The sequence below is a fragment of the Galleria mellonella genome, unplaced genomic scaffold, assembly GCF_026898425.1.
Source record: "Galleria mellonella isolate WM207_F2 unplaced genomic scaffold, CSIRO_AGI_GalMel_v1 utg19, whole genome shotgun sequence".
Lineage (NCBI taxonomy): Eukaryota > Metazoa > Arthropoda > Insecta > Lepidoptera > Pyralidae > Galleria > Galleria mellonella.
The window spans coordinates 4967950-4995344 of record NW_026442028.1 but is presented as its reverse complement, the minus strand read 5'-3'; the positions used below and the strand labels follow the sequence as shown (position 1 = coordinate 4995344).

General features: G+C 34.1%; 5 protein-coding genes across 6 annotated transcripts; 3 read left to right on the top strand and 2 right to left on the bottom strand.

The window, feature by feature from the left end:
* Positions 1–937: 937 nt before the first annotated feature.
* Positions 938–6896, top strand: LOC113521837 (aprataxin and PNK-like factor). 2 transcript variants are annotated; one of them, XM_052894060.1, is made up of 7 exons: positions 938–1190; positions 1959–2030; positions 2885–3194; positions 3797–4095; positions 5033–5136; positions 5444–5619; positions 6608–6896. In XM_052894060.1, the coding sequence occupies exons 1-7, from the start codon at positions 1095–1097 to the stop codon at positions 6829–6831; spliced, it is 1281 nt and encodes a 426-aa protein (XP_052750020.1). In that variant the 5' UTR covers positions 938–1094; the 3' UTR covers positions 6832–6896. The 2 variants fall into 2 exon arrangements, with proteins under 2 accessions (XP_052750020.1, XP_052750021.1); XM_052894061.1 differs by lacking the exon at positions 6608–6896 and adding an exon at positions 6380–6583 and having other exon boundaries at positions 939–1190.
* Positions 6897–8564: 1668 nt separating this feature from the next.
* LOC113521799 (translin-associated protein X) lies at positions 8565–11105 on the bottom strand. The gene is made up of 4 exons (XM_026907456.3): positions 10950–11105; positions 10652–10877; positions 9563–9990; positions 8565–8822 (listed from the first exon to the last, which is right to left on the bottom strand). The coding sequence occupies exons 1-4, from the start codon at positions 10960–10962 to the stop codon at positions 8629–8631; spliced, it is 861 nt and encodes a 286-aa protein (XP_026763257.2). The 5' UTR covers positions 10963–11105; the 3' UTR covers positions 8565–8628.
* Positions 11106–11889: 784 nt separating this feature from the next.
* LOC113521827 (actin-related protein 2/3 complex subunit 1A-A) lies at positions 11890–15758 on the top strand. The gene is made up of 3 exons (XM_026907486.3): positions 11890–12122; positions 12366–12462; positions 14261–15758. Exons 2-3 carry the CDS (start codon positions 12390–12392, stop codon positions 15307–15309), a joined length of 1122 nt encoding a protein of 373 aa, XP_026763287.1. The 5' UTR covers positions 11890–12122; positions 12366–12389; the 3' UTR covers positions 15310–15758.
* LOC113521817 (brefeldin A-inhibited guanine nucleotide-exchange protein 1) lies at positions 15574–23628 on the bottom strand. Its single transcript, XM_026907475.3, has 3 exons — positions 23240–23628; positions 17254–22142; positions 15574–15990 (listed from the first exon to the last, which is right to left on the bottom strand). The coding sequence occupies exons 1-3, from the start codon at positions 23364–23366 to the stop codon at positions 15850–15852; spliced, it is 5157 nt and encodes a 1718-aa protein (XP_026763276.2). The 5' UTR covers positions 23367–23628; the 3' UTR covers positions 15574–15849.
* Positions 23629–23900: 272 nt separating this feature from the next.
* Positions 23901–26857, top strand: LOC113521788 (mitotic checkpoint protein BUB3). Its single transcript, XM_026907446.3, has 4 exons — positions 23901–24309; positions 24414–24638; positions 25366–25636; positions 26264–26857. The coding sequence occupies exons 1-4, from the start codon at positions 24097–24099 to the stop codon at positions 26551–26553; spliced, it is 999 nt and encodes a 332-aa protein (XP_026763247.1). The 5' UTR covers positions 23901–24096; the 3' UTR covers positions 26554–26857.
* The last annotated feature ends 538 nt before the right edge of the window (positions 26858–27395 follow it).

Genomic DNA, 27395 nt, shown 5'->3' with positions numbered 1-27395 from the left:
AAACTGTGGCTCTCTGTTCTTACTATTACTACCACAGTGTAAAATGTCTTCATACTGATAAATCGTACACTATAAAGTATACGTTATCCTATATCTATGGAATAAACTTTTTGAAGAGAATTTTTCATCTACCATTTTCATCCCTAGTTAAGAAATTAGGGATGAATGTGGTGGGATAGATAAACATTTAGTTGTACTTTATGTATACATAAATACGTGACGGGACCATGTGTAATTGTTTGTTATGATTGTTAAGTATCCGATCTCGAGGAAAATTTCCAAGACAAAGTCTTAAATAAAAATAAGCTATTAAATGCAAAATTATAAAATTCAGATTTTCTTCAGAGGCATCCTATAATTAATTAATTAAAAATAATACAATTAACATAGTTATATAAATATAAATTTCTTTGCCTAAATATTTGGATATAAATTTAAAAATAAATTTGGAATAAGTAATGTTGCTAACTTAGTAACTTTCCCTTTAAATTTAGGAAGTAAAATACATATAGCGTAGCAGCCTATTTTTTTTATATGCAAAAATATCAATTTTCATTCATATTAATTAGTTTTATTTTGTACTTAATTATTGAAAGCGAAAATATTCGCTTTTTTATCTATCTATCGATTTATATAAATTATTGTCAGTAATAATTTATGTTTATTGTAGGTACATATAATAAGAAATAGGATTACAAAGAAAAAATAAAAAATATGCCAACGTATGTCACATCCTAAAGTATTTACTTCATTGGATTGTACAATATATGCAAATTTACTCTGTGATTGTATAATACAAATTTTGTAATATTTCATTTCATTTCACCATGTTATCATATTATTATATGTTATTGGGCAAAAGACCAATAAAGAAACTGTGCTGGAAATTTCTTTTGGTATAATTACTATAATTTTTCGGGGAATTTTGATTTGTTGTTGGCAACATAGTGTTTGTGTTTTGAAATTGTATCTGATATCATCTATTTTTTGTATATTTGTTTTCAATTAATTAACTGAATTAATTTCAATTCTCCAACTTTTGTTGCGTGCATTATAAACTCATGAACTTATTATGTTAGATTATTTGTGATAAAATGGTTTTTAAATTAGTACGGACCGATTCTGAAGACCCATACAAGATACAACTTGATGTAGGGACGCATTTGATTGGAAGGGGTAAATTTTTAAATGTAAGTTCTGTTATTATAATTTCACTATATTTAAAATTATATCTTACTCAACTATGCCTATTTTGTCTTAAGAAGCAGATGCCTAATTGCTTATTATGACGAGCAATTATGGTAAGTAAGAAAGCTGGCGTATGATGGGCGTATTTAAAGTGTTATCTAGTGTTTACATTAGAATAAGGAAGGAGCAGAGCTTTCAGTTATAAGCAAAGACAGATCTGAGAGTACATACTTGCTTTTTTAAGTGGCCAGCCCCTCCCCCTGTAAAATAATCTTTAATTTGCCAATTATACATTACTGAGTCAGTAGGCAGCCTTAAGGAAGATAATAATCACATATATCTATTATTAATCCTATCTTATTGCATTACTCTATTGAAATTAAATTCCCTGTCTGTACTTATATTCATACCTAATATTTGTAATTATTCTTTTTTTATTAATTTTAATTTTGGTCCAATTGAGAGGCTAAGTGAAATGAAATGTTTAAACAAACCATCTAGGGTAGACAATAACTCCTTTATTTATATAAATTACAACCTTCTACAAACCTCTTTTAACTATTATATTTTTTGTTTTTTTTTTTTCAATAAAAGGAATTTAGCACAAAAGAAAGAGATAAAACAGTTCAATAGGTAAAATAGGTTTATGAAAGGTTTTATGTTTATGTATAAGAGCATACTGACCGACATTGGGGAATGATATTGAGGTACTATTCTCTAAACCTATTTGCAAAGAGAGCTATTTACAATAAGTTATAATTTTATTTCAGTGTGATGACAAAAGAATATCAAGGAACCATGGGGAGTTACAAGTTGATGAAGACACAGTCATTATTAAAGCAGTAAGATATGAAATAGTGTTCAATTCTAATGTCTCTTTGTAATATATTAGTTGAAGCCTCTTACCAGTTCTTCCTGGGCGGAACTGTACACTGAACTAGATGGTAGATTAAAAAAAGGTTGTATATAAATGGTAAAATAAAAATATGTACCATGTCAATAATTCACTGTGATTTTATATATATATATATCTATTATATAATTCTTGTGTTGCGGTGTTTGTTACCAAACTCGTCCAAAATAGCTATACCGATTTTTATGAAATTTTGTGTGCATATCAGGTAGGTCTGAGAATCGGCCAACATCTATTTTTCATACTGCTCAATGACAAGGGTGACCCACACCTAAATATTCTTTTTTCTTTGTAGTTTGTGAATTTTTTTATTTTTAGTTTATTATTATTTAGCATTGAAAAACACATACAAATTCAAATTTTGACCCTTTTCTGATTAACCCCTGGTTTTTAATCGCGATTTTTATATTCCGCAATAGGGTTTCAAGATGGCAATCAATAATAATTGTAGTATGATAAATTTACATGTATAGTTTTAGAACTAATGTATATGGTGCAACAACGTTTGCCAGTTCAGCTAATATATATATATACATGTGACACTTAACCTAAATAATTTTCTAATTGTGGTATATCAATAATTCAATGTGTCAGAGTTTTTCTAGAACCACCCTCACTGTTATAACTTTTTATGGAAAAAGCTATTATTATGTAGGGTACTAACATATAACTGATCATCAATTGTAATAAGCCATTCTCAATAAAAAAACATGATTAATTTGTGTTATTCCTTATTTGATATATAATACTAATATATTTGTTTTTGTTTCATTTATTTTGTAGCTACACCAAAACCCTTGCTTCTACTTAAAAAAGGGCATTGAAGAGACCCAAATATTAAGGCAGAATTGTACCGTAAATCTTTATAATGGGGATAAATTTGGAATGTTACCAGATTCATGTTGGTATGAAGTATTATACTGCACAAACTCTGATGTCAGTAAACATACACCTGAACAAGAAGTTGATGAATGTGATAAGTATACAGCAAATACAGAGCTGGTGGATGATGGCATAGACAATAATGATGATTCAATAGAACCACGAGTAAGAAGTGATGAGGGTGATATGCCAGACTCTCCATCTCTCTTAGGTATGTAATAAGTCATCGGGTTTCATATGAGTTTCTAGACATGAGTATTGATTTATTAATATGTGAAGCAGAGGGAGACTGTACAAAAGTCGATTGCTTGAGTACCTCTGTCCCATTAGTGTTTCAACCGTGAAGCAGTTGTGTTTGCATGGCTGTGTTTCGGTTTGAAGGGTGGGATATAGTGTGAATATACTGGGTACAGAGGAATAACACCTGAGTCCTCAGGAATGGCAACACATGGGGGGTATCATGGGCGAAACAGTATACTCTATTATGTCCATGGTACTGCTCATGTCTATAGGCGACGGTTACCACTTTCCATCAGGTGGACCGTCAGCTTGTTTGCCATTCTAAGTTGTATAAAAAAAAAAAACTTTATGGTAAATTATAGTAATATAGTGTTTTCTAAGTTACCTTGAAATGTCTGGATTATAATTTAGGCTCTTTGCATGCATGTTAAACATTTTAGGCAGTAAGTTTACAAGATAAACTTTGTTCATAGTAGCAATTAGGTTAGGATTGCTTTGTCCAGTAAATTAATCATTAATTTTACATGGGTCCTTATGTAATATATTTTTTGTAATCTGTTATAACAATTCTAGCAACAGTTCAGCAGTCTGTGTCAAATCTTCAGACACAAGAGCAGTCAACAAGAGATGAGATAACACCAACAGATGATGAGGTAACACCGACAGATGATGAGGTAACAAACAAGAAAAATAATGGTACTGATCATCATGCAAATGATGAAAATCCTATAAAAAGATCACACAGTCCAACTCCAGGTGGTGATGATGATTTAGCAAAAAAGGTGAAGATTGAAGGAGACATTAAACAAGAAGTGGATGATATTAAACAAGAAACAGATGATGTACAGGCTGGACCTAGTAATGATCAAATGGTAAAGTGAACCACCAATTATTGTTACATTTGAATATAAAAAGAAATTAAAAAGAATCATTAAAATTGATCTGTTGAAATTTTGATACTTCCTTTTACGATTAATAGGAATTTTTGCTTTGGTTCTTAGTCATATATTAATTTTGTCTCAATCAAAGATGAATTTACACTTTGTTCTATTACAAAGTCAAAAAAAAAAATTATTAAAACTTTTTTTTTTATACAACTTAAAATAGCAAACAAGCTGACGGCCCTCCCGTTGGAAAGTGGCAACCGTCGCCTATAGACATGAGCAGTACCATGGACATAACAGAGTATATTGTTTGGCCCATGATACCTTCCATGCATTGCCATTCTTGAGGACTCGGGTGTTATTCCTCTGTACCCAGTAACATCACGCCATATCCCACCCTTCAAACCGAAACACAGCCATGCAAACACAATTGCTTCACGGTTGAAACACGAATGGGACAGAGGTACCCAAGCAATCGACTTTTGTACAAAGTCTCCCTCTAACTTTATGACCCTTGTATGAAGGATCAATTTTTCTTAGAGAAAATAAAAGATTATTTATTTAATTTTTTATATATTGTCATGAATTAAATTAATTCCATTGTATGGTAGAGAAAAGAATGTAATATAGAAATATGATAATAATAAAAGGTGATAAAAAAATGACCTATATGAATAATTTGCTTTTTCTTATGTAACTTAGAATGGCAAACAAACTTATGGGCCACCTTAAGGAAAGTGGTAAGCATCGCAGTATACTGTGTCGCCCATGATGAGTGGTTCAAGCCTTGTCCTGAGGATAAAGATGTTATGCCACTGTACCTTGTAATTTGATTTCTTGATTGGGTTGCTAGAAATTAATCAATGACAATATCAAAATGGTAAACCCTTCTATGCGATGGTTGGATAAACAAAATCTGTTTCAGGATGCTTCTGGATCTCACAATAAAAAGACCCCATCACCATCGCCAGCAAAACCACTAATTCCTCAGTTGCGGGAACGATGCATGTACGGAGCCAACTGTTACAGGTATGTATACAAACTTATTAGTTTTTTAATAGATATAAATAATTCACAATAAGCCTTATTTGTGAACTGCTAGCAAAATAATCGAAAGATACAGCCATTTGAAAAATTTATAGATTTTTTGGATCCCTTAATTTTTTCTACTAGTGTATAAGTATACCATGGTATGGAGAACCTTCCAGATGGAATGATGACTATATGTGTTGTAAATGGTTGTAGGTGACTTAGAACTGTTTGTTGTGCAAGCAGACGCCATTTTGATAGTAGTAAAAAATAATATACCAGTTAAAGTATGCATGTCTCTGTATAGAAAAAATCCTCAGCACAAAGCGCAGTTCAGCCACCCGGCGGACACGGATTGGGGCGCGGGCGAGCGCGGCCAGTGTCCGTGGGGCCGCACGTGTCGCCGCCGCGACCCCCGCCACTGGCAGATGCACGACCACCCGCCCGGCACGCAGCCGCCGCCGCCGCCCCACGCTCAACCAGGTTTGACTCGCACGTATATAGTTTTGCTAAGAGATTTTATACAAATTGTCTACGTGGGTTTCTACTGTCGATCAGCTGTATTTGGTTTTGTAGAGCAAGACATAGCAGTAAAATTACAAGATATAGAGGCACCATAATTCTCAAGAATGGCATTACATGGGTACCTTACACATAGTGTGTTGTTGATGTCTATAGACGACTATTTTCTATTAGCTGGGCCGTCAGGTTATTAGCCGCTCTATCATAAAAAAGCAGGTCAAGTGTGAGTCGGACTCGCGCAACGACGGTTCCGTACAAAATTTTCAAGTTTAAATTTTTGTGAAAGATTTACAAATTTGCGGTTTTCGGATTTTTTCCCTTTGCTTGTGCTACATGACATTGCATCTTGCCAAATTTCATGATTTTAGGTCAATGGAATGTACACTATAAGTTTGATTACATTTACGAATGGCAAAATATGTGATATAATTTTTTTTATACAACTTAGAATGGCAAACGAGCTGACAGCCCACCTGATGGAAAGTAACCGTAAAATGGAACATAAATGGTCCTATCTTTTGATCGTCGATTTAGAAGCTTGATTTTTTCACTGCTTTAAATGGTTGCAGACCTGAGTATATGATATTAATTTCAACTTGATACCTCCACGGGTTCTTAAGAAAAAGGATCTTGACAGACGGACAGATGGACAACGAAGTTATCCATTTTCCTTTGGAGGTACGGAACCCTAATTAACTAACATTTCCGTTTTGTTGCACAGGTATGCAAGTAGTCCAAAGACACGGTAATATATTCTATATAAATGCACATGCTGTGAACTTTTACGATGACCATTTCCAAGTGGAGGATTCAGACGGAGACAGTGTCGATTTCGACTACGAGTTCTAAACAGATACGGTGTTATTGTGATATTTATCGATTCAATCATGAAATCCTATTGGATGTTCCTAATTTAAAATTATTACTAAGAGACGAATGTTGTTTATAGCAGGTAGAAGGACTAAGAGAATCAGACATGATAGTAATGGTGACTCACCGGCGCAAGACCTCATATTACAAGGTAAAAGAGTGAGAAAGACGATCGATAGGCCCACATGGAGCGATTCTGAGTCGAACAGTGACCCATTCCAAACAGATGATTCCGATGACTGGCAACCGTCATCGACTAATGATACAGAGAGTCAATACTTCACACAAGATATGGACGATTGAATTATGTTATGTTGATATGTGATTGTAAAATAATTGTTGTTTATAAATATTCAAGTTTTATGCAACATCAAGGATATTATTTCTCCTCTTTCTGTACGATAATAAAAAACATATCTCTATTTGTCTATATTTATGCCATTTATCGTTATTAGAATAATTAGAATTATAAAATAATGTATAGTTAACGTTAGATAGTTTAGTTTGTTATTTACATACATTGTTACAAGTTGTCTGGAGTCTGTAGCACAGGTTTTTTTTTTGATGGGTGAAAATGGTATGGTAACCCTGCGCTAACGGGATACGCTGGCGGAGCACCAGTGAAGGGTGATAGATGAGAATGAAAACAGGCCAGTTAGTCCATCATGTTGAATTCATCAGGAATTAACCATGATACTCTCTCCTACTTGCTGTGCCCAACAGGGTCCATAATTGAAACCTTATGTAATAATTATGTATTATGTATTAATTAATTATTATGGAATGCAATAAATAAATAAATAGTTTCCAGGGGGAACCGCGAGGGGGTCGACCTGGTTGGGTATATTGTTAGCAATAGGATTCTCAGTCTCCATTACTAACAATCCCTTTCCCCCCCGTGTAGCACAGGTTTTCCTAGTTCAGCTATCAGTGCATAATAAATACACTGAGTATTCTTAAGTAAATAGTTTGTTCATACAGCAATGTTGTGAATGAATAAATATAATTTCGAATTTGAATTCATGACCTGCTTCTGCCTACCCTAATGGGAGACAGGCGTGACAGATATGTATGTATGTATGTATTTGAATTCATGTCAATTCCTATTAGGCTGAGATCTGAATGCCCAAGGCTTCTATCATTACATATATACATTTCTTAGATCTACTTTTATAATTCAACCCATATGTGCACACTGCTTCTAAAGACTTGTAACTTATATAATAATAGTGGCCAAATTAATATTTTGTACTAATGTATATATGCAGTGTTCCCCCCCTCCCCCCTTCTTTTCCCATATAAGTCCATTATTCCTCTCATTCACCAATCTCCTTTACGCATTTCCAACATTCCCTTCCTTTTTTCCTCAATCCTTTACTCCATACCGTAGATAGCGGAAACCATCAACAAATGTATTACAAAAGAGGGTTGACGTCAGGCAGGTGGCCGGTCGTAAAACTTAAAACCAAATCTTTTTGTAATATGGATAAAATCATCACGCCGACCCCAAATGATTGGGATAAGGGTAGGAAGATAATGACTAATGTATATATATATAACATGGGGCGTAAACGAGCATGCGGCTCACTTGATGGTGACTACCGCCGCCCATTATGATCACCTGCAACACCAGTCATTGCAGGTGTGCTGTCGGCCTTTTAAAAATGAATATGCTCTTTTTTTGAAGTTATGATGTCTTATCGGTTCAGAAATACTGCTGTTAGCAGTTGATTCCAATCATACATCGATAACCAATCCCAAAATGTTCTCTTATCATATTATTAGCTAGCTAGAAAGTTTGTAATCATATAATTAGTTTACTCTGTTATGTCCACGGTACTGCTCCTGTCTATATGGGGGGTATCATGGGCGAAACAGTATACTCTGTTATGTCTATGATACTGCTCATGTCTATAGGCGACGGTTACTACTTTCCATCAGATAGGCCGGCAGCTTGTTTGCCATTCTAAGTTGTATAAAAAAAAAATCTTGTCAATTCACAGGTTTTATTTATATTATCAAATGAAAGATGTGGATCAACAAAATAGTTATATTATACTTTCAGTACAAATGAATTTGCATCTAAAGTCTATTTACAAATTAATAATAGCCTTCATCATCAGAGAGATGATTATTTTCCCAGTCTTGCTGCAATGCTGGCGGTGGTACTATCAGAGTGGATGGGGCCTCACCACCTCGCACATGGAGCGCATACACTGCCGCCTCGACTTTCGCCACATTGGCGCGTGTTACGTTCATTTTACGGCCCAACTCCTTGCCCATGCCGAACAGACCTAAGAATTAAAAAAAAAATGCTGATAGTATACAATCTGTGGATAGCTATCGATATAGTCATATACAATTTACAATTAACTCATCACGAACAATGATGTGAAAATTATTGAAAAAAAATTGGTGACCAGTAGTAGGATATTGGTAATGGATTGTTATGGGAAGAGGAACTAACCATACTTATAGACATAAGCCTATCCCTAAGGAGGTATTGCCAGTAGTTGCCACGCTTGGTAGGCGAATTTGCAATCGCAGTTAGGCTTTGGAGAATGAAATGAAATGAAATTTCTTGCTATGAATGTGGTAAGTTTAGGTACTATTATACATTTTGTGTTTAACATTAACATTCAGCTTGGCATGCAACATTTTTACATGTATTATTATTGTCAACTATGTATTATTATTGTCAACTATGTATTATTATTGTCAACTATGTATTATTATTGTCATCTATGTATTATTATTGTCAACTATGTATTATTATTGTCAACTATGTATTATTATTGTTGTTAAATATTTGAAGATTTTTTAAGAGGAACACTGCTGCCCACGCTTGCTTTCCTTAGTCATCTTTTACGACACCCATGGGAAAGGAAGGGGTGGACCTTTCTATGCCAGGACCACACAACAAATACCCATATAATGGCCAAAAACTATAAAAAATTAGTAAATTTAACAATAATATTTTCACGATTCATGGGAACCATTTGTTAAATGTAATAATATGGGATTAATAACATACCTAAATATCCAGTGTAAAGCTCTCTGACAACCTGACAAACGTAAATACATTCAGCACTGTCCCCGCTAGCTATAGTATTTATCGCTCGCCTCATCAGCTCACCAGTGAGATCTGCTATACCCAGCATATAGTCGGTTTGTGGCATTTTTGTAATGACACTGCGTTCAATCTCATTACCATCAATTTCCTCCTTCACATTGTATGAAAGTTCAGTCTGTACCTCTTTGTATGGAATGATAACTTTCTTCTCCATTAACGAGCACAGTGTCCTGGCCTCAATGAATTCCTGAAACCCTGCTGTGACAGCCCTGGTGTGTAAATATGCCGGACTATTTTCCAATTCTAAACCAATACTTTTCAAAGGCCCACTGATTAGTTTTTGAAGCCTCTCATTTGCATCTTCTACAGCTTTCTTTGTTGCTTCTTCACTGTTCAACAATATAAAAAAAATTTAAACCAAAACAATAAGCAACAATAATATGAACTTAAATGTTCTTGTATGTTACTACTGAATTTATAAGGAATTAGTCGGTATAGGGTATGGACAAATGCAGTGTAAGATGATTCTCCATTAGACAGACAACCTCAAATACATTGCAGGGAGGAATTGCTGCCCATCCCTCCACAATAAGCTCCTTTAGTCGCCTTTTACAATACCCACGAGAAAGGGTTGACCTATTCTATATTGGGACCTACACAGCTATATATATTTCATGTAATTATGGAGAAGGCTTATGTTCAGCAGTGGACGGTTAACGGCTGATATGATGATGATGAAATTGTTAAATATTTGGAGGTAAACATTTAGGATTTTTTTCCAAGATGGAATTTGCCCATTAAAAAGGATATATATGTATTCTTAGACATGTTTTCGGTAAGCTTATCTTGTATTCTGGGGAGGGCACAGCCCACCCCTACTTAAATATGTCTTTGGGGCAAAATGAAAATTGCAACAATAGGTAAATAAACAAACTCTAAATATCATGGGACTGAGGGTATTCACTGACTGAAGTAAAAGTCTCAGACTTTCATTACAAAATATTACATTAAATAAACCGTTTCTAAATAATTGTATAAAAAATTACCCACGTAATAGCAGAGTGTAACAAAAAGATGATGCGTTTACTCTCCATGGTGATGTCTCTGGATAGTTTCACCAATCTTTCGTGTCTATCTTGGCGGTCATTTAACTTTATTGCAGCGGATCTGAACATAGCCAATACTGGACTATCTGGTGCGAGAGACGCGGCCGTCTCGCGAGCCACGGAGGATAATGTTTGTTGGTTTTTATTGCGATTACCGCGGTGAAATCGTCCTGTAAACAAAATTTTATAATTACATCAACACGGTTTGTTTTTATTCTGTAAAATTTTATTCATCCATTTACCTCGTCCTGACATAACTAGGAACTTTGCTAACTAAATCGAGAATAAACTAATAAAGAAAATAAATTATATTCTTTTTGTAATGTACTTGTACGTTTTAAAACATAAACAATAAATTACAGATTACACTACACAACATACATAACAAACTTCTTAACTCTGTCATCATGACATATATCGTCACATTCCCTATACTAGTATTTGCATTATAGATTAAGAATAAATATAAAGTTCTTTTTTTAATTATTCAACAATGAATTTATTTTATATTATATAATATTTATTATATATAATTAAAGATTAAGTAAACAATTTAAAGTACTTGAAAATAAAATACATGATAATAAAATAATAAATATATATTAATAAATATATAATAAATATGTACTGATATTTAGTAGTAGACCGTTAATGATTGATATAATAATAATAAACTGTACAAATTACTTAGAAAGTGGAAGATTTGCCCGATATTTAATGAAAAATGAATCCAGAGAAAGTATTAAGTATCTAATATACATATACGGACAAAGAACGCCTAAAAAGCAAAATTTTTTAAAACCGTGTTTTCGTATGTAGGACTTAGAAAAAAAAGTAAATTCGTACAATAAAAAGTTCTTATTTTTAATATAAAGTCCAAATTTGTGTAAAGTTTAATATATAGGTAAAGTACATATAAACTCTCGTAATAATAATGACAAGTATAATTATACTTGTCATTATTATTACGAGAAATATAATCAAACAAGGTCTATTATGTATATTTTAATTTATGTTTTTGTATTGATATATGGATGTATTTAATATAGGTATATTAGATGAATTCATAAATTTTTTATAATCACGTCATGTGGCGCTATTCCGAATTTATATACAGCATGTATTATCTGTCTACGGTGGCGACGTTTACTACGATTGTACTTGACGTGACGTTGTGTGTGACGTCACGTCAATGTTGTCATTTGTTGATTTACACCTACCTACCTGTGCGGTAGTATTTTATACCTACTTAAAATTTTAAATTCTTTTAATCATTAATTGATTCCATTAATCTCCATCATTGTTAAAGAAGTTGCTTTTTAAATAAAGGAATTCGCGTTGACTGACCAGAGTCCGCGAAATCCACTAAAATATCTAGAAACGATAAGCCGGGCGTGTCCTATATTATTGAAAAGGTATTGTTTCCAAGATCATCAACTAGATTATGAATAAGTAATTTAGTTGATTTGTAACATTCCCGTTGTTTACATATATTTTAAATACACAATCCTGACTTAACGCAATATAAAAGTCCTACATACCTGCTTCTTTATTGCCGACGTTTTACCTGTAAAGGCTTTTACATCGCGTAAGACCCCATTGTGTATGTAAGATATGTAACTCGTTCTGTTTTTATTCTAATTTATTGCTTTCTACAGGAATTGTAACTGACGACGTCTACAATGTCACAAACTATAACTTTTGGTGACTCATGTGCTCCTATTACTTGTCATGCTTGGAACAAGGATAGAACACGTAAGTAATTAATTAATTAAAGGGAAATTCCGAAATTCTTATTTAGAATACTTCTGATAACCGCATGACCGATATTGGGATGTACCATGCCAACATATCAACTGAATAAGTAAATTGAATTCTAGGTACAAGTATGGGTATGGGTGTAATGGCTTATTTGATTTCTTATTTTTTTTTTTTGATGGGTGTAAATGGAATGGTAACCCCGCCTGCGCTAACGGGATACACTGGCGGAGCACCAGTGAAGGGTGATAGATGAGAATGAAAACAGGCCAGTTAGCCCATCTTGATGAATTCATCAGGAATTAACCATGATAGTTTCCAGGAGGAACCGCGAGGAGGTCAGCCTGATTGGATATATTGCTAGCAATGGGATTTTTTAGTTTTCATTACTAACAATCCCTTTCCTCCCTAATTTGTGTGTAATAAAAATAATTTCTTATATTTTTTTTTGATGCAAAAATGAATTGGAGAAGAAAAGTGCACTAATCGTTCACAAGATACCATTTTTGATGAGAATTAAATATCATAATTATTTTTCTTCCTTTAATTTCTGTAACCCTAGTAATAATCTTGTTTTCTATCATGCATATATGATTATAATTTTAAAATATTTTTTTTCTCCATTATACAACTTAGAATGTCCATAATTTCTTATAATAAAAATTATAGAATAACTGCAAAAATGAATTAGGAGAAGAAAAGTGCTACTAATCGTTCACAAGATACACATTTTGTAAGAAATTAAATATCATAATTATTTTTCTTCCTTTAATTTCTGTAACCCTAATAATAATCTTGTTTTCTATCATGCATATATGATTACTTTTAAATATATCTTTTTTTTAAACAAAACACAGAATATGCAAACGCAACTGCTTTACAGTATCTGATAGAATATTGGTATAAGTTTTCAATCCTAAAATGTTTGGCTTTTAGTAGATAATAATGGATAGGTTAAAAGATTTCCCCATTAATTATCATAACCAGAGGAGACTTTGTACAACAGTGTTATTCCTCTGTACCCTGTAAATTCACTGCCATTAACGACCCTTCAACCGTGAAACACAGCTGTGCAAACACAGCTGTGTTCACGGTTGAAGGGTGGGATATGGTGTGAATTTACTGGGACAGAGGAATAACACATGAGTCAATAAGAATGGCAACGCATGGGGGGTATCATGGGCGAAACAGTATACTCTGTTATGTCCATGGTACTGCTCATGTCTATAGGCGACTGTTACCACTTTCCATCAGATGGACCGTCAGCTTGTTTGCCATTCTAAGTTGTATAAAAAAAGTTGATAATTAATTTGAAATGTTTTAAAAAAGTTAATATGACAATGGGTTTGTTATTACTTGGTGCTTTTATGGCTTAATCAATTAGAAACTGCTGTATGAGTGGTGAATTTAATAATTAATGATGATTAAAAAATTTATTATACATATAGCAATTTTTATTTTATGTGTCTTAACAATATAGGCTCAGTAAATTAAATGGAACCTGTATGTGCAGTTATAAAGGGAGGTTTAGCACAAAAAGAAAGTTTAAATCATACATACATATCTGCCACGCCTGTCTCCCATTAGGGTAGACAGAAACAATGGAACGCCAAACTTCGATTCAAACAAACTCTTTCGCTCTCTCCACATTCATCAATCTTTTCATACATGCTCGCTACTATGGCTACTTTTAATTTGGCCCTTCTTCAGCATGTCGCCTATTTTAAAGGATATACATTTTGATAATCGGAAGGTATGAAAATTCTTACCAATATGAATACTTATTATTTTTCAGAAATTGCTTTTTCACCAAACAATAATGAAGTCCACATCTATCAAAAAGAAGGCAGTGATTGGAAGCAAACAAACAACCTTGTTGAACATGACTTAAGGGTTATGGGGATAGATTGGGCGCCAAACACCAATCGAATTGTGACATGCTCTGTGGATCGTAATGCTTATGTTTGGACCCAGGGACCTGATGGGAAATGGTCAACCACCCTTGTGCTTCTTCGTATAAACCGTGCTGCAACCTGTGTAAAATGGTCACCTATGGAAAATAAATTTGCTGTCGGCTCTGGAGCAAGGTTGATATCCATTTGTTATTTCGAGAAGGAGAATAATTGGTGGGTATCTAAGCATATTAAGAAACCTATACGCTCGACTGTCACCTCTCTTGACTGGCATCCCAACAACATATTGTTGGTTGCCGGTTCGGCTGATTTTAAAGTTCGCGTTTTCTCCGCATATATCAAAGATATTGAAGACCAGCCCGGACCAAATGTATGGGGATCAAAATTGCCTTTGGGACAGTTACTGGCAGAGTTCCCGAATTCGCCATCTGGAGGAGGTTGGGTTCATAGCGTTTCATTTTCTGCTGATGGAAACAAAGTTGCATGGGTGGGACACGACAGCTCCATCAATGTAGCCGATGCTACACAGGGCAAAGCTGTCTTTAAACTTAAGACTGAATATCTGCCATTTTTGGGATGCAATTGGATAACAAACAATTCAATTGTTGTGGCAGGGCATAGTTGCATTCCATTGTTGTATGCTTATGATGAGAAAGAAGTTAAATTTGTTGCTAAATTAGACAACACTCAGAGGAAAGAGTCGGGAGGATTGTCTGCTATGAAGAAGTTTCAATCGCTTGATCGTCAAGCTCGTATTGAGACCAACGATACTCTCTTAGACTCCATTCACCAGAATGCTATTACTCATATCAGCCTCTATAAAGGGACAAAGGCTAACACTGAAAAGTTCAGCACTTCTGGTTTGGATGGACAACTAGTCATTTGGGACATAGATTCCCTGGAGAGGAAGATAGATGGGCTCAAAATATAATGAAATGGCTCCAATGAATTTATAATTTTATTTAAGGATAATAATATAATCGGTTTGCGTGCGAGTTCTGAATTCACTCCTTTAATATAGATATATTAACAGAAATACGAAAAGCTGTGGAAATTATAACATCGCAATCACAGTCTGATCAGTCTAGCTAGGAGAAAAATAAGCCAATACAGAGATGAGTGACTTCAGTTGCACAAACAGTAAAAATTTTCAAATATACAGAATAAACTATAATTTATAGATACAACTTCTATGTTTATTTTTTTTTTATTTATTTTTTAATTATTATACAATTATAAATTTTAACTGATCGTAATAAAGTAATAAGTTATATAAATTAAAACATACAACTACAGCCTATTTATAATTATTATAGATCACTTTTAATACTACTGAAGTACTGATTGCTGTCAATGTTACATTAAAATTTAAGGAATCAACGAGTGTATTTTTATTTTTTAACGTTAACATCCAAGTCATATATTAAACCTATAAAACTATAAGGCCATATTGTTTGTAAATGAGTGTGCATTATTGCGTGTTGGACACGATATTGAACACTGGTCCGATGCGGATGAACACCCGGCGCAGCACGGAGCGCAGCTCGGGCTTCAAGTCGAAGCACGTGATCTCACACAGCAACGGGTAGTAGCTGGATACGTGGGCCGCAAACTGCAGTCAATACATACATTACATTGCAATAATTTTTCAATTGTTTAGTAAATATAAGGTAACCTCTCCTTGGGGGGTGGGGGGTTTCTTAGTAACGGGGAAGTTAGTCCTTATTACTATATAACTAACTTAATATATATATATATATATATATATATATATATATATATATATATATATATATATATATATATATATATCCTATCGGGTCGACCTTCACGTGGTTCCCCCTGGAAACTATTGTGATTAATTGTTGAATTAGTCATGATAGGCTAACTGTTCTGCCTTTTCATCCCTCACTGGTGCCCCGCCAGTGTATACCGAAAGCGCAGGCGAGGTTACCATTCATTATCATTCATTAAAAAAAATCCCTCTCATTTGGGTCCTTGTATGTGTAGTTAGAGGTTGAGTAGGTCCATATAGTACAATTCGAACTCGACGGGTCTAAGTTTACTAAAACTTAGATAACGAAGCTAATTAATCCAAGAGATAGTGGCCGTCTCTTGTTATTAAATTCAAATCATCGTTATCACTACAGTGACTCATTACAGAGGTACCTCTTATGACGGGAGATATAAAAGAGTGGTGATACATTGTATCCATACTCCGTCGCCACGCTAGGTTTAAGTATGTAAGTAAAACATACAGTAACAACAATAAGTTAATAACAATGTTAGCAAAGGCGAACTTATCTCTAAAATAGATGACATAGGAAGTAGTGAGTGGGCAGTAGTAGTGCTAAACAGTATGTATATATATATATATATATATATATATATATATATATATATATATATATAAATAAATACAACATATAATATGCGCAAGTCGAGTGCTTTATAGATGAAATAATGCAAATGTTCGCCGTACATAATACAATTTTATGTCTAAACGACGAAATTTTCGGGATTTAGACATTTTACGTGTTTCTACCGTAAAGCAGTTGTGTTTACATGGCTGTGATTCGATTTGAAGGGTGGGATATGGCAGTGAAATTACAGGATACAGAGGAATAACACCTAAGTCCTCAGGAATGGCAACGCATGGGGGGTATCATGGGCGAAACAGTATACTCTGTTATGTCCGTAGTACTGCTCATGTCTATTATATAGTTAGGCGATGGTTACCACTTTCCATCAGGTGGGCCGTCAGCTTGTTTGCCATTCTAAATTGTATAAAAAAAAATATACGAGTATAACAAAGAGTGAGCTAATTCAACTAATAGATATCGATTATATTTTAATGTAAATATTATGTACTTACTCTTTCGTCGGGCATCTTAAGTATTCTTGTGAGAATCAACAGTAGGATCGACGTCCACGCATCTCTATGGGTTTCATTGGTAACCCCAGCGAAATATTCCAAGGCTTCGCAACAAATGTTTATTAAGCTTTTTTGTACAGCGGGCCAGTGATCTCGACGCGCTTCGTCACTGTACATTTTGAATAGTATCCGCAGAACACACGCTAATGATTGCGTCTCCTGTTTCAACATGTTAGGTTTCACAGCTCCTTTAAAATTGGCTTTCCAGAGTACATTTCTCTGGGCGTTGTTCGTATTGAATGTTTTAGCGAAGCGGTGGCTGCACATTAAGCATTCAACGAGTCGCAGCAAATGAGGTGAACTCAATAATCTGTACATGCCTTGTTCTTCACGTTGACATTCTTGTTCTGTTCCTGGTGTGCCCCCAGTTAGTTCTGCAGCAGCTAACGCTAATGTTTCGGCGTCTTCTTTTCTCGATGTCGCTGGGTAGAAGACTATGTTATCGATCGTTTGAATCAATTCGAGCTGTACCACACACTTTATTAGAAGACTGTTGAATACTCTGTTAGATGTTTTACAATCATCTCCTCCTTGAGGTTTCTTCAGTATGCCATGTCGTACGTGTGGCGTTTCCCCGTCGTCGTTTTCTTCAGGCTTCCAAGTAAGTAATGTTGTTGGTAGCGTACTGTTAAATATGTCCAACATAATTTGACATGTATTACTCCACGTGTCTTCATTGAATTTTGTTCCGTTTGAAATGACTAGATTCTCTAAACAATTTGTACCTGATCTCGCTAGCTGTTCGTTGTCTTGTTGGACACACCAATGTAATTGCGAATAAAGTTGTTCTAACAAAAGCGTACCGAGAACGTCAAAGTACTGCGTGAAGACATCCACGATTGCGTACAATGCATGATTGCAAGTTGTAGTCATCCATTCATTTTTCTCCAACTGATGTTCAGGTAGTTTCATATTGTCAAATATCCTAAAAAGAATATTAAATAAATCTCTCCACCAATGCGGACGGAATGAATCACCATGAGTTTTTATAATCTCAAATAAGACTGTTAGACCTCGGGTCCGAACATCTAATTTGCACCGGCTTACGACGCATGACAACGAGAAAAGTAGTGGGAACCATCCTCTCAACCAGACTCTATCTACTTCAGGTGCGCCTGGTTCACCTTCAAGCCCTGCGTGCTCAGCAAATAGCTGTGGGGAAGCACCAACAGCAGTGGCACAGGATCTGACTAGTCTTATCGCTTCCATAGATGTATCGGGGAATTTCGCATTGCAAGCAAATTCAGATAAGCATTTTACTGCATCTTGGAATGAATCTATCATGGCAGGGAATTGCTTTTCATACAATTCTGTTATTATTTTACCAGTGGTTTGGAATGCTAAGTCTACAATCGCCTCATCTTGATCACTTGCTGCCAAATGGAATACTGAAAATATGTTTTTCCAACCAGATTTGATATTTGGTGCTTGAGAATTTACCATCTGTGCAATACATCGTACTACCATATCTCTTATTGTCGGTGAGCTGTTCTTTTTCATAATATGTTCAAATGGCCTTAAAAAGTCTTTTTGGAATTTAAAATTAGCAAACTCTCCTTTTTCAATAAACTTCATAGAGAGTTGCCTCAAGGAGTCTACCGCAAAAAATGAGATATCTTCATTGCCACTGCACCCAACTTTATTGAAATGGTCACCTAGCACTTGCCAAATTCGTGACCATTGTAACCTGATTCGTCCCATATTGTAGTACGATATTTCGACGATTTTTTGAAGAGAGAACATTCTAGGATTACTTGGATGGCTTAGTTCGTCAAGCGAAACTTGGCACAATGCTTTAACAAAATCAACAATTGCATCGCCATCCAGTCTCGTAGAGCCAGTAAATATTCTGTCAACGGCAACTACAACACTCTGGGAACTCGTTTCACCTATATGCTCTTTCACGCTAGGATCTAAAGTCATCAAACTGAATTTTAATGAATCTGGTTGCGGTTTTATTCCAGATCCTGATAAAAATTGTGGCCGTACACCTGTTCCAATAAGCTGAGCCAATTCTAACTGAGAAATGCATTTAACAACATCTAGCCAACTTGATCCCAAGTAGTTTCCATCAGTATGTGCAACTGTAATTAAAGTTTTGATTGTGTCTATGTTCTTAGCTTTCATTTCGGTGATTGGCGAATTGGCTGTGAGAAGAGTAAATCGTGCAAGTGCTTGCACATATGCATCTCTTTCTAGGGACATGTGGAATATACACGCGATACGGATAGCGCATCTAATTCCATCGAGGCAAAGTGAAGCTATTTCAGGATCATCACAGTCCTGTAAGCCTACTGAAAATGCTGCAAGGAAAGGTGTCCATGCCATTTTGAACATTGGTCTTACATGTTCCACATGTTTAGCAGTAGTAAATGGTGTCTGCACGTGAGATACGGATTCCATCAAATTCTTTGCAGCTGTAGATATTTGTTCCATTTCCATATTCCAAATTAGTTTTCGTTTCTTTTCATTAGCAATCATGTGTTTACCAGGTTTAGAAGTATTTTTCATTTTAATTTCATGTCCAGCAATTTCGTCATATATTTGAGACAAATACTCGCGTGGCAGATCATTATTGTCGCTTATACCACTGTTCAATTTAATATACTGTTCTTTTGTCATTTTGTTTTTTACTTGAGGTGAGTGTAGGTCTGTTGTTAGCATAATAATAGAGAATGCTAATACATAAACTGTGTCAGCGCTACTGAATAGAGTGTTATTTGGATTACACTCACAATAACGTGACGCAAATTTTTCCATCAATCTGTCAATCTTCTGTGCTTCACCAGGTAACCTGAATCCTTCTAAGAAATGTCGTAGAGCAGCCACAATATCCATATTTGCAAAATTCATTGAATCCACATATGCATACATAACTTCTTTTGAATGATCATCATTTTCCCCTAAATATTCACCTATGAATGTCTTATCAAGTCTTTCATCAGTTAATAACCATTCAGCAATTTCCTTTGTAGATGTTCCTAGTAAGCTTTGCTCCTGCAAGAAAGCTACCCCTTTCTTAGGTTTTCTATTAAATAAATCAATACCAGTTTCCCATACTTCTTTTTGCTGTTTTAATACTTCAAATTGTTCTGGAGAATCTAATGTTTCTCTGTTGCCAATGTTACTTGAACCTGTGGAAACTAGACTCAGACTAGATCCTCCATGTGATTTAATACTGTGGTGATCAGTGTCTTCTTTAGCAGTTCTTTCACCTAAAGTAGTTTGTAAGTTTGGATTGATATAAAGTTCCTTGCTCCATTCCACCATACATTTTAATATCGAAACCAAACATTCTAATCCTCTTATTCTCATGGATTTCTCTTGATTTGGAGTAGCACCTAACTCCAATGCTTGTCGCCCTTGTGCAATTTTCGAGACATCATTTACCAACCTTTGAAATAGATTTGCAGCTGATAAATCACAATCATAGTTGACATAGATATCAACAACACTTTGAGCATCACCACAGATCCTTGTAAGTGCTTGTATAACCATCCATTTGTGTTCAAAGGTTGAACTTGATGTTTCCAAAATATTCATGAAAATTTCTTTGAAAAAGACTTCAATTTGTTTTTTGAGATGAACTTTAAAGTTTTGAAGTAGAGCCAGGAATATTGCCAGTGAAAGTTCAAACACTTCAGGCACAGAGCTCACACCATTTTTTGATAATGCAACACAAAGGTATTGTTTAATAGCAGTTATGAACATCTCATTGTTTCTAAACACTGGTCCTGCATTTTGCAGAATTGATAGAAGTAAATGCAGAGATAGAATCTTAGACCTCAATTCATGTGACTTGGGGTCGGGAGTACCTTCAGGAAGGGGTTTCATAGATAATTTGCAGAGGGCTCTAAATACAAGGAATGCATCTTTTTGTAGAATGTGAGTGAATTTAGCCGTTACTGAATTGTCATTCTCTGAAGCAACATCGACACTTTCTTGAGATGGTATTCGTGTCATTGAAGATTCTGCTCCAGCTTGACCATTGCTTTCTTGGGATACACTACCACTGTCTTGTGAATCTGATGGATTTTCATTATTTTCAGGAATATTTTCACTTATATTATCTGCAGTTTTCTTTGTAGCAATAGTGATAGCATTGTCTATAACAGAATCTACTATTTGCTTAGCAATAATTTTTGCTTCCAAAATTTCATCAATTTGTTCATGTTGTGGAGTGACTTCCTTTTCTTCTACATGTACATGATTATTAGAAGGTAGTTTTTCTTCTGCATTGGATTCATCACTCACGACATTGCCATTGGGTATTTTATGCTGTATTTCTGTATTATTGGAATCAGATGCTAAAGCTTGATTTTCCATTTTAGTGAAAATAACATTGAGCATTTGTGTTAGAGTTGCTCTAGCTGTTGTTTGGTTTATAAGGTTTTTACTTGCTAAATATATATTGTAACAAGTCCTGACAGCAAGCAGCACAGTGCCCTCATGTACCTCAACATGTTGGCTTGTTATTACTGTTAATAGAGCTTTTATTATTTGTAGTTGAACTCCTTCATCTGTTTGTGGACCAGTGAAGCAGCTACATATCGTTTCCACAATGCGGTCAATCAAAAGTTTTCTTGGTGTTGTTGAATCAGGAATATTGCCTGTTAGATGACCATAGGCAATAAGTTTTTGAAGACAGTCTAAAGCTGTCACAACTATCCTGGATGCTTTGCTTTGGCATGCCAGTTCAAATGGCAGAAAATATTTCTCAGCTGTGATAATGTTTGATGCATCATTTTTGGGCAGAGGCAGTGTGCCCGATGATGGACTCTCAGACGATTCTGGTTGTCCTCCATTTTTCAGCTCAGTTTTTATTTCCTCTGTAAAGAAGTATAAAATTTAACTGGTGCAATAGTGTTAAATAAATATTGAATATTTATCAATAATTATACTATTTGTATGTAATCATGGACCAGTACATTTTAAACAATATCATGTTGACTCTATTAGTATAATTACCATTTAATATTATCAATAATAATTATTAATATCAATAGTAATAAGAACATAAAGGGTTTAACATCATAGTTTACAGCCAATTTTTTTTTTTTAGTATTATTTTAAGGACTTTTTCCTTTTTCAGGTATATCAGTCCTATTGTACCCTGAACTGATTACAGCCAATTTGTTATAATTTTAAAATGTTGGTTATTTATTTACATGATAGATATCAATAACATTTTCAGCAAATACTTACTTCTAAATTAAGTACGATAATGTAATGTCTACAATACTAATGCCTGATTTGCATTTAAACTAAGGCCATTCAAAGATCTTTTCTCATTTATGGTAATAAGTAAAATGATGACCTTCGCAAAGAATATGCATTATAAATGAACATATTGAAAGAAGATACATAAACTATGTATCTTATATTGTTGGTACTACAAGCGAGACATAGATATTTTCTGTTATTAATAAGTAGTATTCAAACACTCTTTGAAGAATAAATCAAATTTTTTGAGATTAATCAAACAAATAATATGGTTTGAAGATATATTAAAATATTTTATAATCTAGCTATTAAATATATAAAAAGAAATATATTTGTATTTCGTTGTATGTAGTAATGAATGAAACAATTAATAAAATTTGAATAATACTAATTAAATGTACCTACAGATTTACTGTTTTATCAGTATAATTAAGGAATGTGTCACTCTTAACACCATTGTATGCTTTATTACTCTGTATTAAATATACAAATAGTTGATTAATATGATAACATAAGTAGGTCTACAACCTCCACTTTCATTTCCAAGGCCAATTTACAATCACTTCTCTATAAATCATTAAATTCCTATTGTATTGTAGATTATATTACTTCAGCTAATTAATGGTAAATGATGTTTAAAAACAGGTAGTAGTACCTGTAAGCAAACGAATATGATGTCAAAGTATATGTACTACATTCTTACCAAGAGCTACTTCACAAGACTTTTTCAACTGACTATGATAGGACCTTTTTATGTCCTTATCAGCCAATATCTTCTCTAGTGCTCGAACTATAAACATTTCTTTAGTTTTGAGATTGGTTTGCATCATTATTTTATATGGATATCACTCCATTAGTTCCTATTGGAATAGACTCAATTGCGTGGTTTTTTTATACATTTATAGCTGTGTTGAGGCACTGTTTGACGGTAATATTAGATTTATACGACCGCTAAATAACGGCACATAAGTAACATCACAAAACTTTAAAGAGCCGAGGTAAACTATGATTTTATAATAAAACCATTTCTGCGAGACGGAGATTTCACGATTCACACCTCATCACAAACATGTCAATATAATAATGCGTTCAAGACATAAAATTTTTAATATAAATTATTTTTAACTGCTTATTTTTGTGTTAGTGCTGTAATCAAACAATGGTTAATTATTTTTGTTTAACAGCAATATAATTTCTTATATACAAATAACCACATGAAAATAAAAATTTAATTATACTGATATTTTTAAGTAAATTTATCAAAATGTCCTTCAGCCAGTAGAAAAACGACCATACGAGGACAGTCAGTAGATTATCTGGATATTTGTGTGTTCTGTGACGTTTAATGTCAAGACTGTCATTTACGTTCGCCGCCGGTGACTGTCAAACAAGGCAAACTGTCAATGCTTTTATGTCGAGTATAAAATTTATGAGTTTTTTTCTCGAATGCCCCTGGATGCAGTTGCGAATAATATTTAAGTTATACAAATAACGTTATTGATTTTCAAATTTTTATTTATATTATCGTGTTTATAGATATTTTACAAAATTGCTTCCACAATGACAGTCACGCGGGTGGCAGAATCCCGCACCGAGTTTAAATTGAAGAGTTTGCCAGAAGATTGCATATCTAGTGTGAAATTTGCACCGAAATCGAGTCAATTTCTGTTGGTTTCATCATGGGATTGTACAGTAAGGTTATACGACGTGACTGGAAATATAGAACGACATAAATATACTCATGAATTGCCAGTACTCGACGTTTGCTTTCGGGTATGTATTAACTTATGTATATGTTTGGTCAGTGAATACCTTTATGTTTTGTCACAGAATATCTTGTTTAAATAAATAAATAAAATTTTAACCTTTAAAATCAGGATGCAGTACATTCATACAGTGGTGGCCTGGATCAAAATCTCAAACTGTATGATTTAAATGCCAGTACTGAAACAGTGCTTGGTGAGCATAAAGGAGCAATTCGGTGTGTGGAGTATGCAACTGAAGTGAATGCAGTACTCACGGGCAGCTGGGACGGCACTGTCAAAATGTGGGACAGCAGAGTGCCAAATTGTGTCGGGACTTATAACCAGGGAAATGAGAGGGTAAATATATATTGATTAATACACTTGTAATTTTATTAAAAAACAATTTCTTTCTGATTTAAAATAATTATTAATCTATTTCTCAAGAACCTATTTGTTTTTATTTTAATGGGTGATAATGGTATGGTAACCCTGTCTGCGCTATTGGTATACAATGGTGGGGCACCAGTGGTAGATGACTAATCAGGATGAAAGCAGGTCAGTTAGCCCATCCTGATGAATTCTACTAGAATTAGCCACAATGGTTTCCAGGGGGAACCAATCATGGAGGTCGACCTGATAGGGTATATTGTTAGTAATAGGGCTATTTGACCCCAATTCCTTTCCCCCCAGAATCTATTTGTTGGAATCTCAGTATAAGAGTGGCACCCTTCGATGCCAAGAGAGTCTAGGCCGCCTTCATTATATATAATTTAATGGAACTGATCTGATGATGGAGCCAGAAGGTGGTCATAAGAACATAATAAAACTGGCTTGTTGGATTTGTCTCATATGGCTGACATAATATATATATATATATATATATATATATATATATATATATATATATATATATATCATCATCATCATCATCATCATCATCATCATCAATCTCAGCCATTATCTGTACACTAATGAACATAGGCCTCCCTATAAACTGGCAACTGTAAGGAACAACTCTGAGCCACCTGCATAATTACTTTTATTGAATGAAAAAATTAAATCTTTGTCTTAATATTTATTATAGGTGTACACAATGAGTATAGTGGGCGAAAAGTTTGTTGTGGGTACTTCAGGACGCAAAATCTTTGTATGGGATGTACGTAATATGGGCCATGTGAACCAACGACGAGAGTCCTCCTTGAAATACCAAACTCGTTGCATTCGGGTGTTCCCCAACAAGCAGGGTTATGTACTGAGCTCGATAGAAGGCCGTGTTGCTGTTGAATATCTAGACAGCAACCCTGAAGTGCAGAAGAAGAAATATGCATTCAAGTGTCACAGGATCAAAGATGGTGGTATGTACAAATATTTTCCTGTATTTATAATAGATAGTTGTATAGATGGAACTAAAGGTATGTTCCAGGAATGCATAGAGCCTGAGTCCAATCATATGATACTATATAAAAAAGTGACAAACATTTATAAATAAAGTTTGATATATTTTTTTCTCAACTTTTCTATATGGTTCATGAAAGGGCTTACTAATACATTTATACTATTATTATAAAAAGAAAAGATTTGTTTGTTTGTTTTTAATGGATAAACTCAAAAGTCTTCTTTATCCAATTTTGAAAATTCTTTCCCCTATACCAAGCTACATGATCAGTGAGTAACACAGGGTGTATATTATTTTCTATCTACCAGTTAATTGATTAGAAAATTAATGGTTATATTTTTTTGTCTGTCATATCTATTTTCTATTGATCTTTACACTTGATCACAAGTATTTAAAAAAAATAAATTATATTTTGGGAGTCCCATTCAGTATTTCCTGTAGTACCTAATGTCAATTGGTAATTATTGTTTTTCTATTTTGTATTCCTACCTGAAATATGGAATAAATGTATACTATTTCTATGTTAAGTTTTTTATTAATCTGGAATCATATTTGATTGGTAATTAATTTTATTTTTAATTTTCAGGTTTAGAAAAGATCTACCCAGTGAATGCAATAAGTTTCCATTCCGTATACAATACATTTGCGACGGGTGGCTCCGATGGTTACGTCAACATTTGGGACGGTTTTAACAAGAAACGTCTCTGCCAGTTCCACAGATACAACACTGCCGTGTCCTCCCTTAGCTTCTCTCATGATGGGTCAGCTCTAGCAATTGCATGCTCGCAGCTTGATGAAACCCAGATAGAGGATCCTAAGCCCGAGGACACCATTTATATAAGATATGTGACTGATCAGGAAACTAAGCCGAAATGAGGGCCAGGCTTTGCTCAATAGAAAATATGACTTGACTATTTGATATATACGATTGACCTTAATGACTTAATATATTAATAAAAAAATAAATACTAATGACAATGGTTTAAAAATCTAAATCTATGCATATGTCCAATTCATAGAAGTGATATGGTAGATAAAGTGTAAATACAATAAGCAAGCAGGGAGTCAATCGGTTAAGTAGGTAACAGGTAGTATTATGTTTTAAAACAGAATCTATATTTAGTAAAGAGGACTAATAAGCAGAAGGAAACTGACCGATTCTAAATTTACCTGAATTTAACTATTCCATGTATTTTGAAATTGTTATTTTTTTTAAAAAAATATTTCTAAGTAGCATTACAGAATTATTATGTTCTGATCATCTCTCTTTGTTTAAATTTGTGGATTTTATTATTTGATTTTAGTAATAGATTTAGATACAAAGAATTACATACAAATATGTTATTTTTTAGTACTTTTTGTTATATACATGGATTGTGTTCATCTCCTTTCACTGTATAGTCAAATAGTCAAAACGGTTCTGCCTACTGGGTGTGCAAAATATTTTATTTGTTCTCTATTAATAAGTTAGATATAATTAAAGATAAGTAACAAATTGATACATTTATAAAAAATTAAGAACGAATATATGTTTTACTTTATTTGTCCCATAAAATAATTTCTCGGTCTTCCCCTTCCTCTTTTGCCCTCTATTTTTCCTTTTTACTAGAATGAAAAATAGAGGGCTTTTGCATTGGCAGTGTCCCTCCTAAAACGTCACCAAAAGTCATACTACTGTTGCCAATCCGCCTGCCAAGCGTGGCAACAACTGGCAAAAC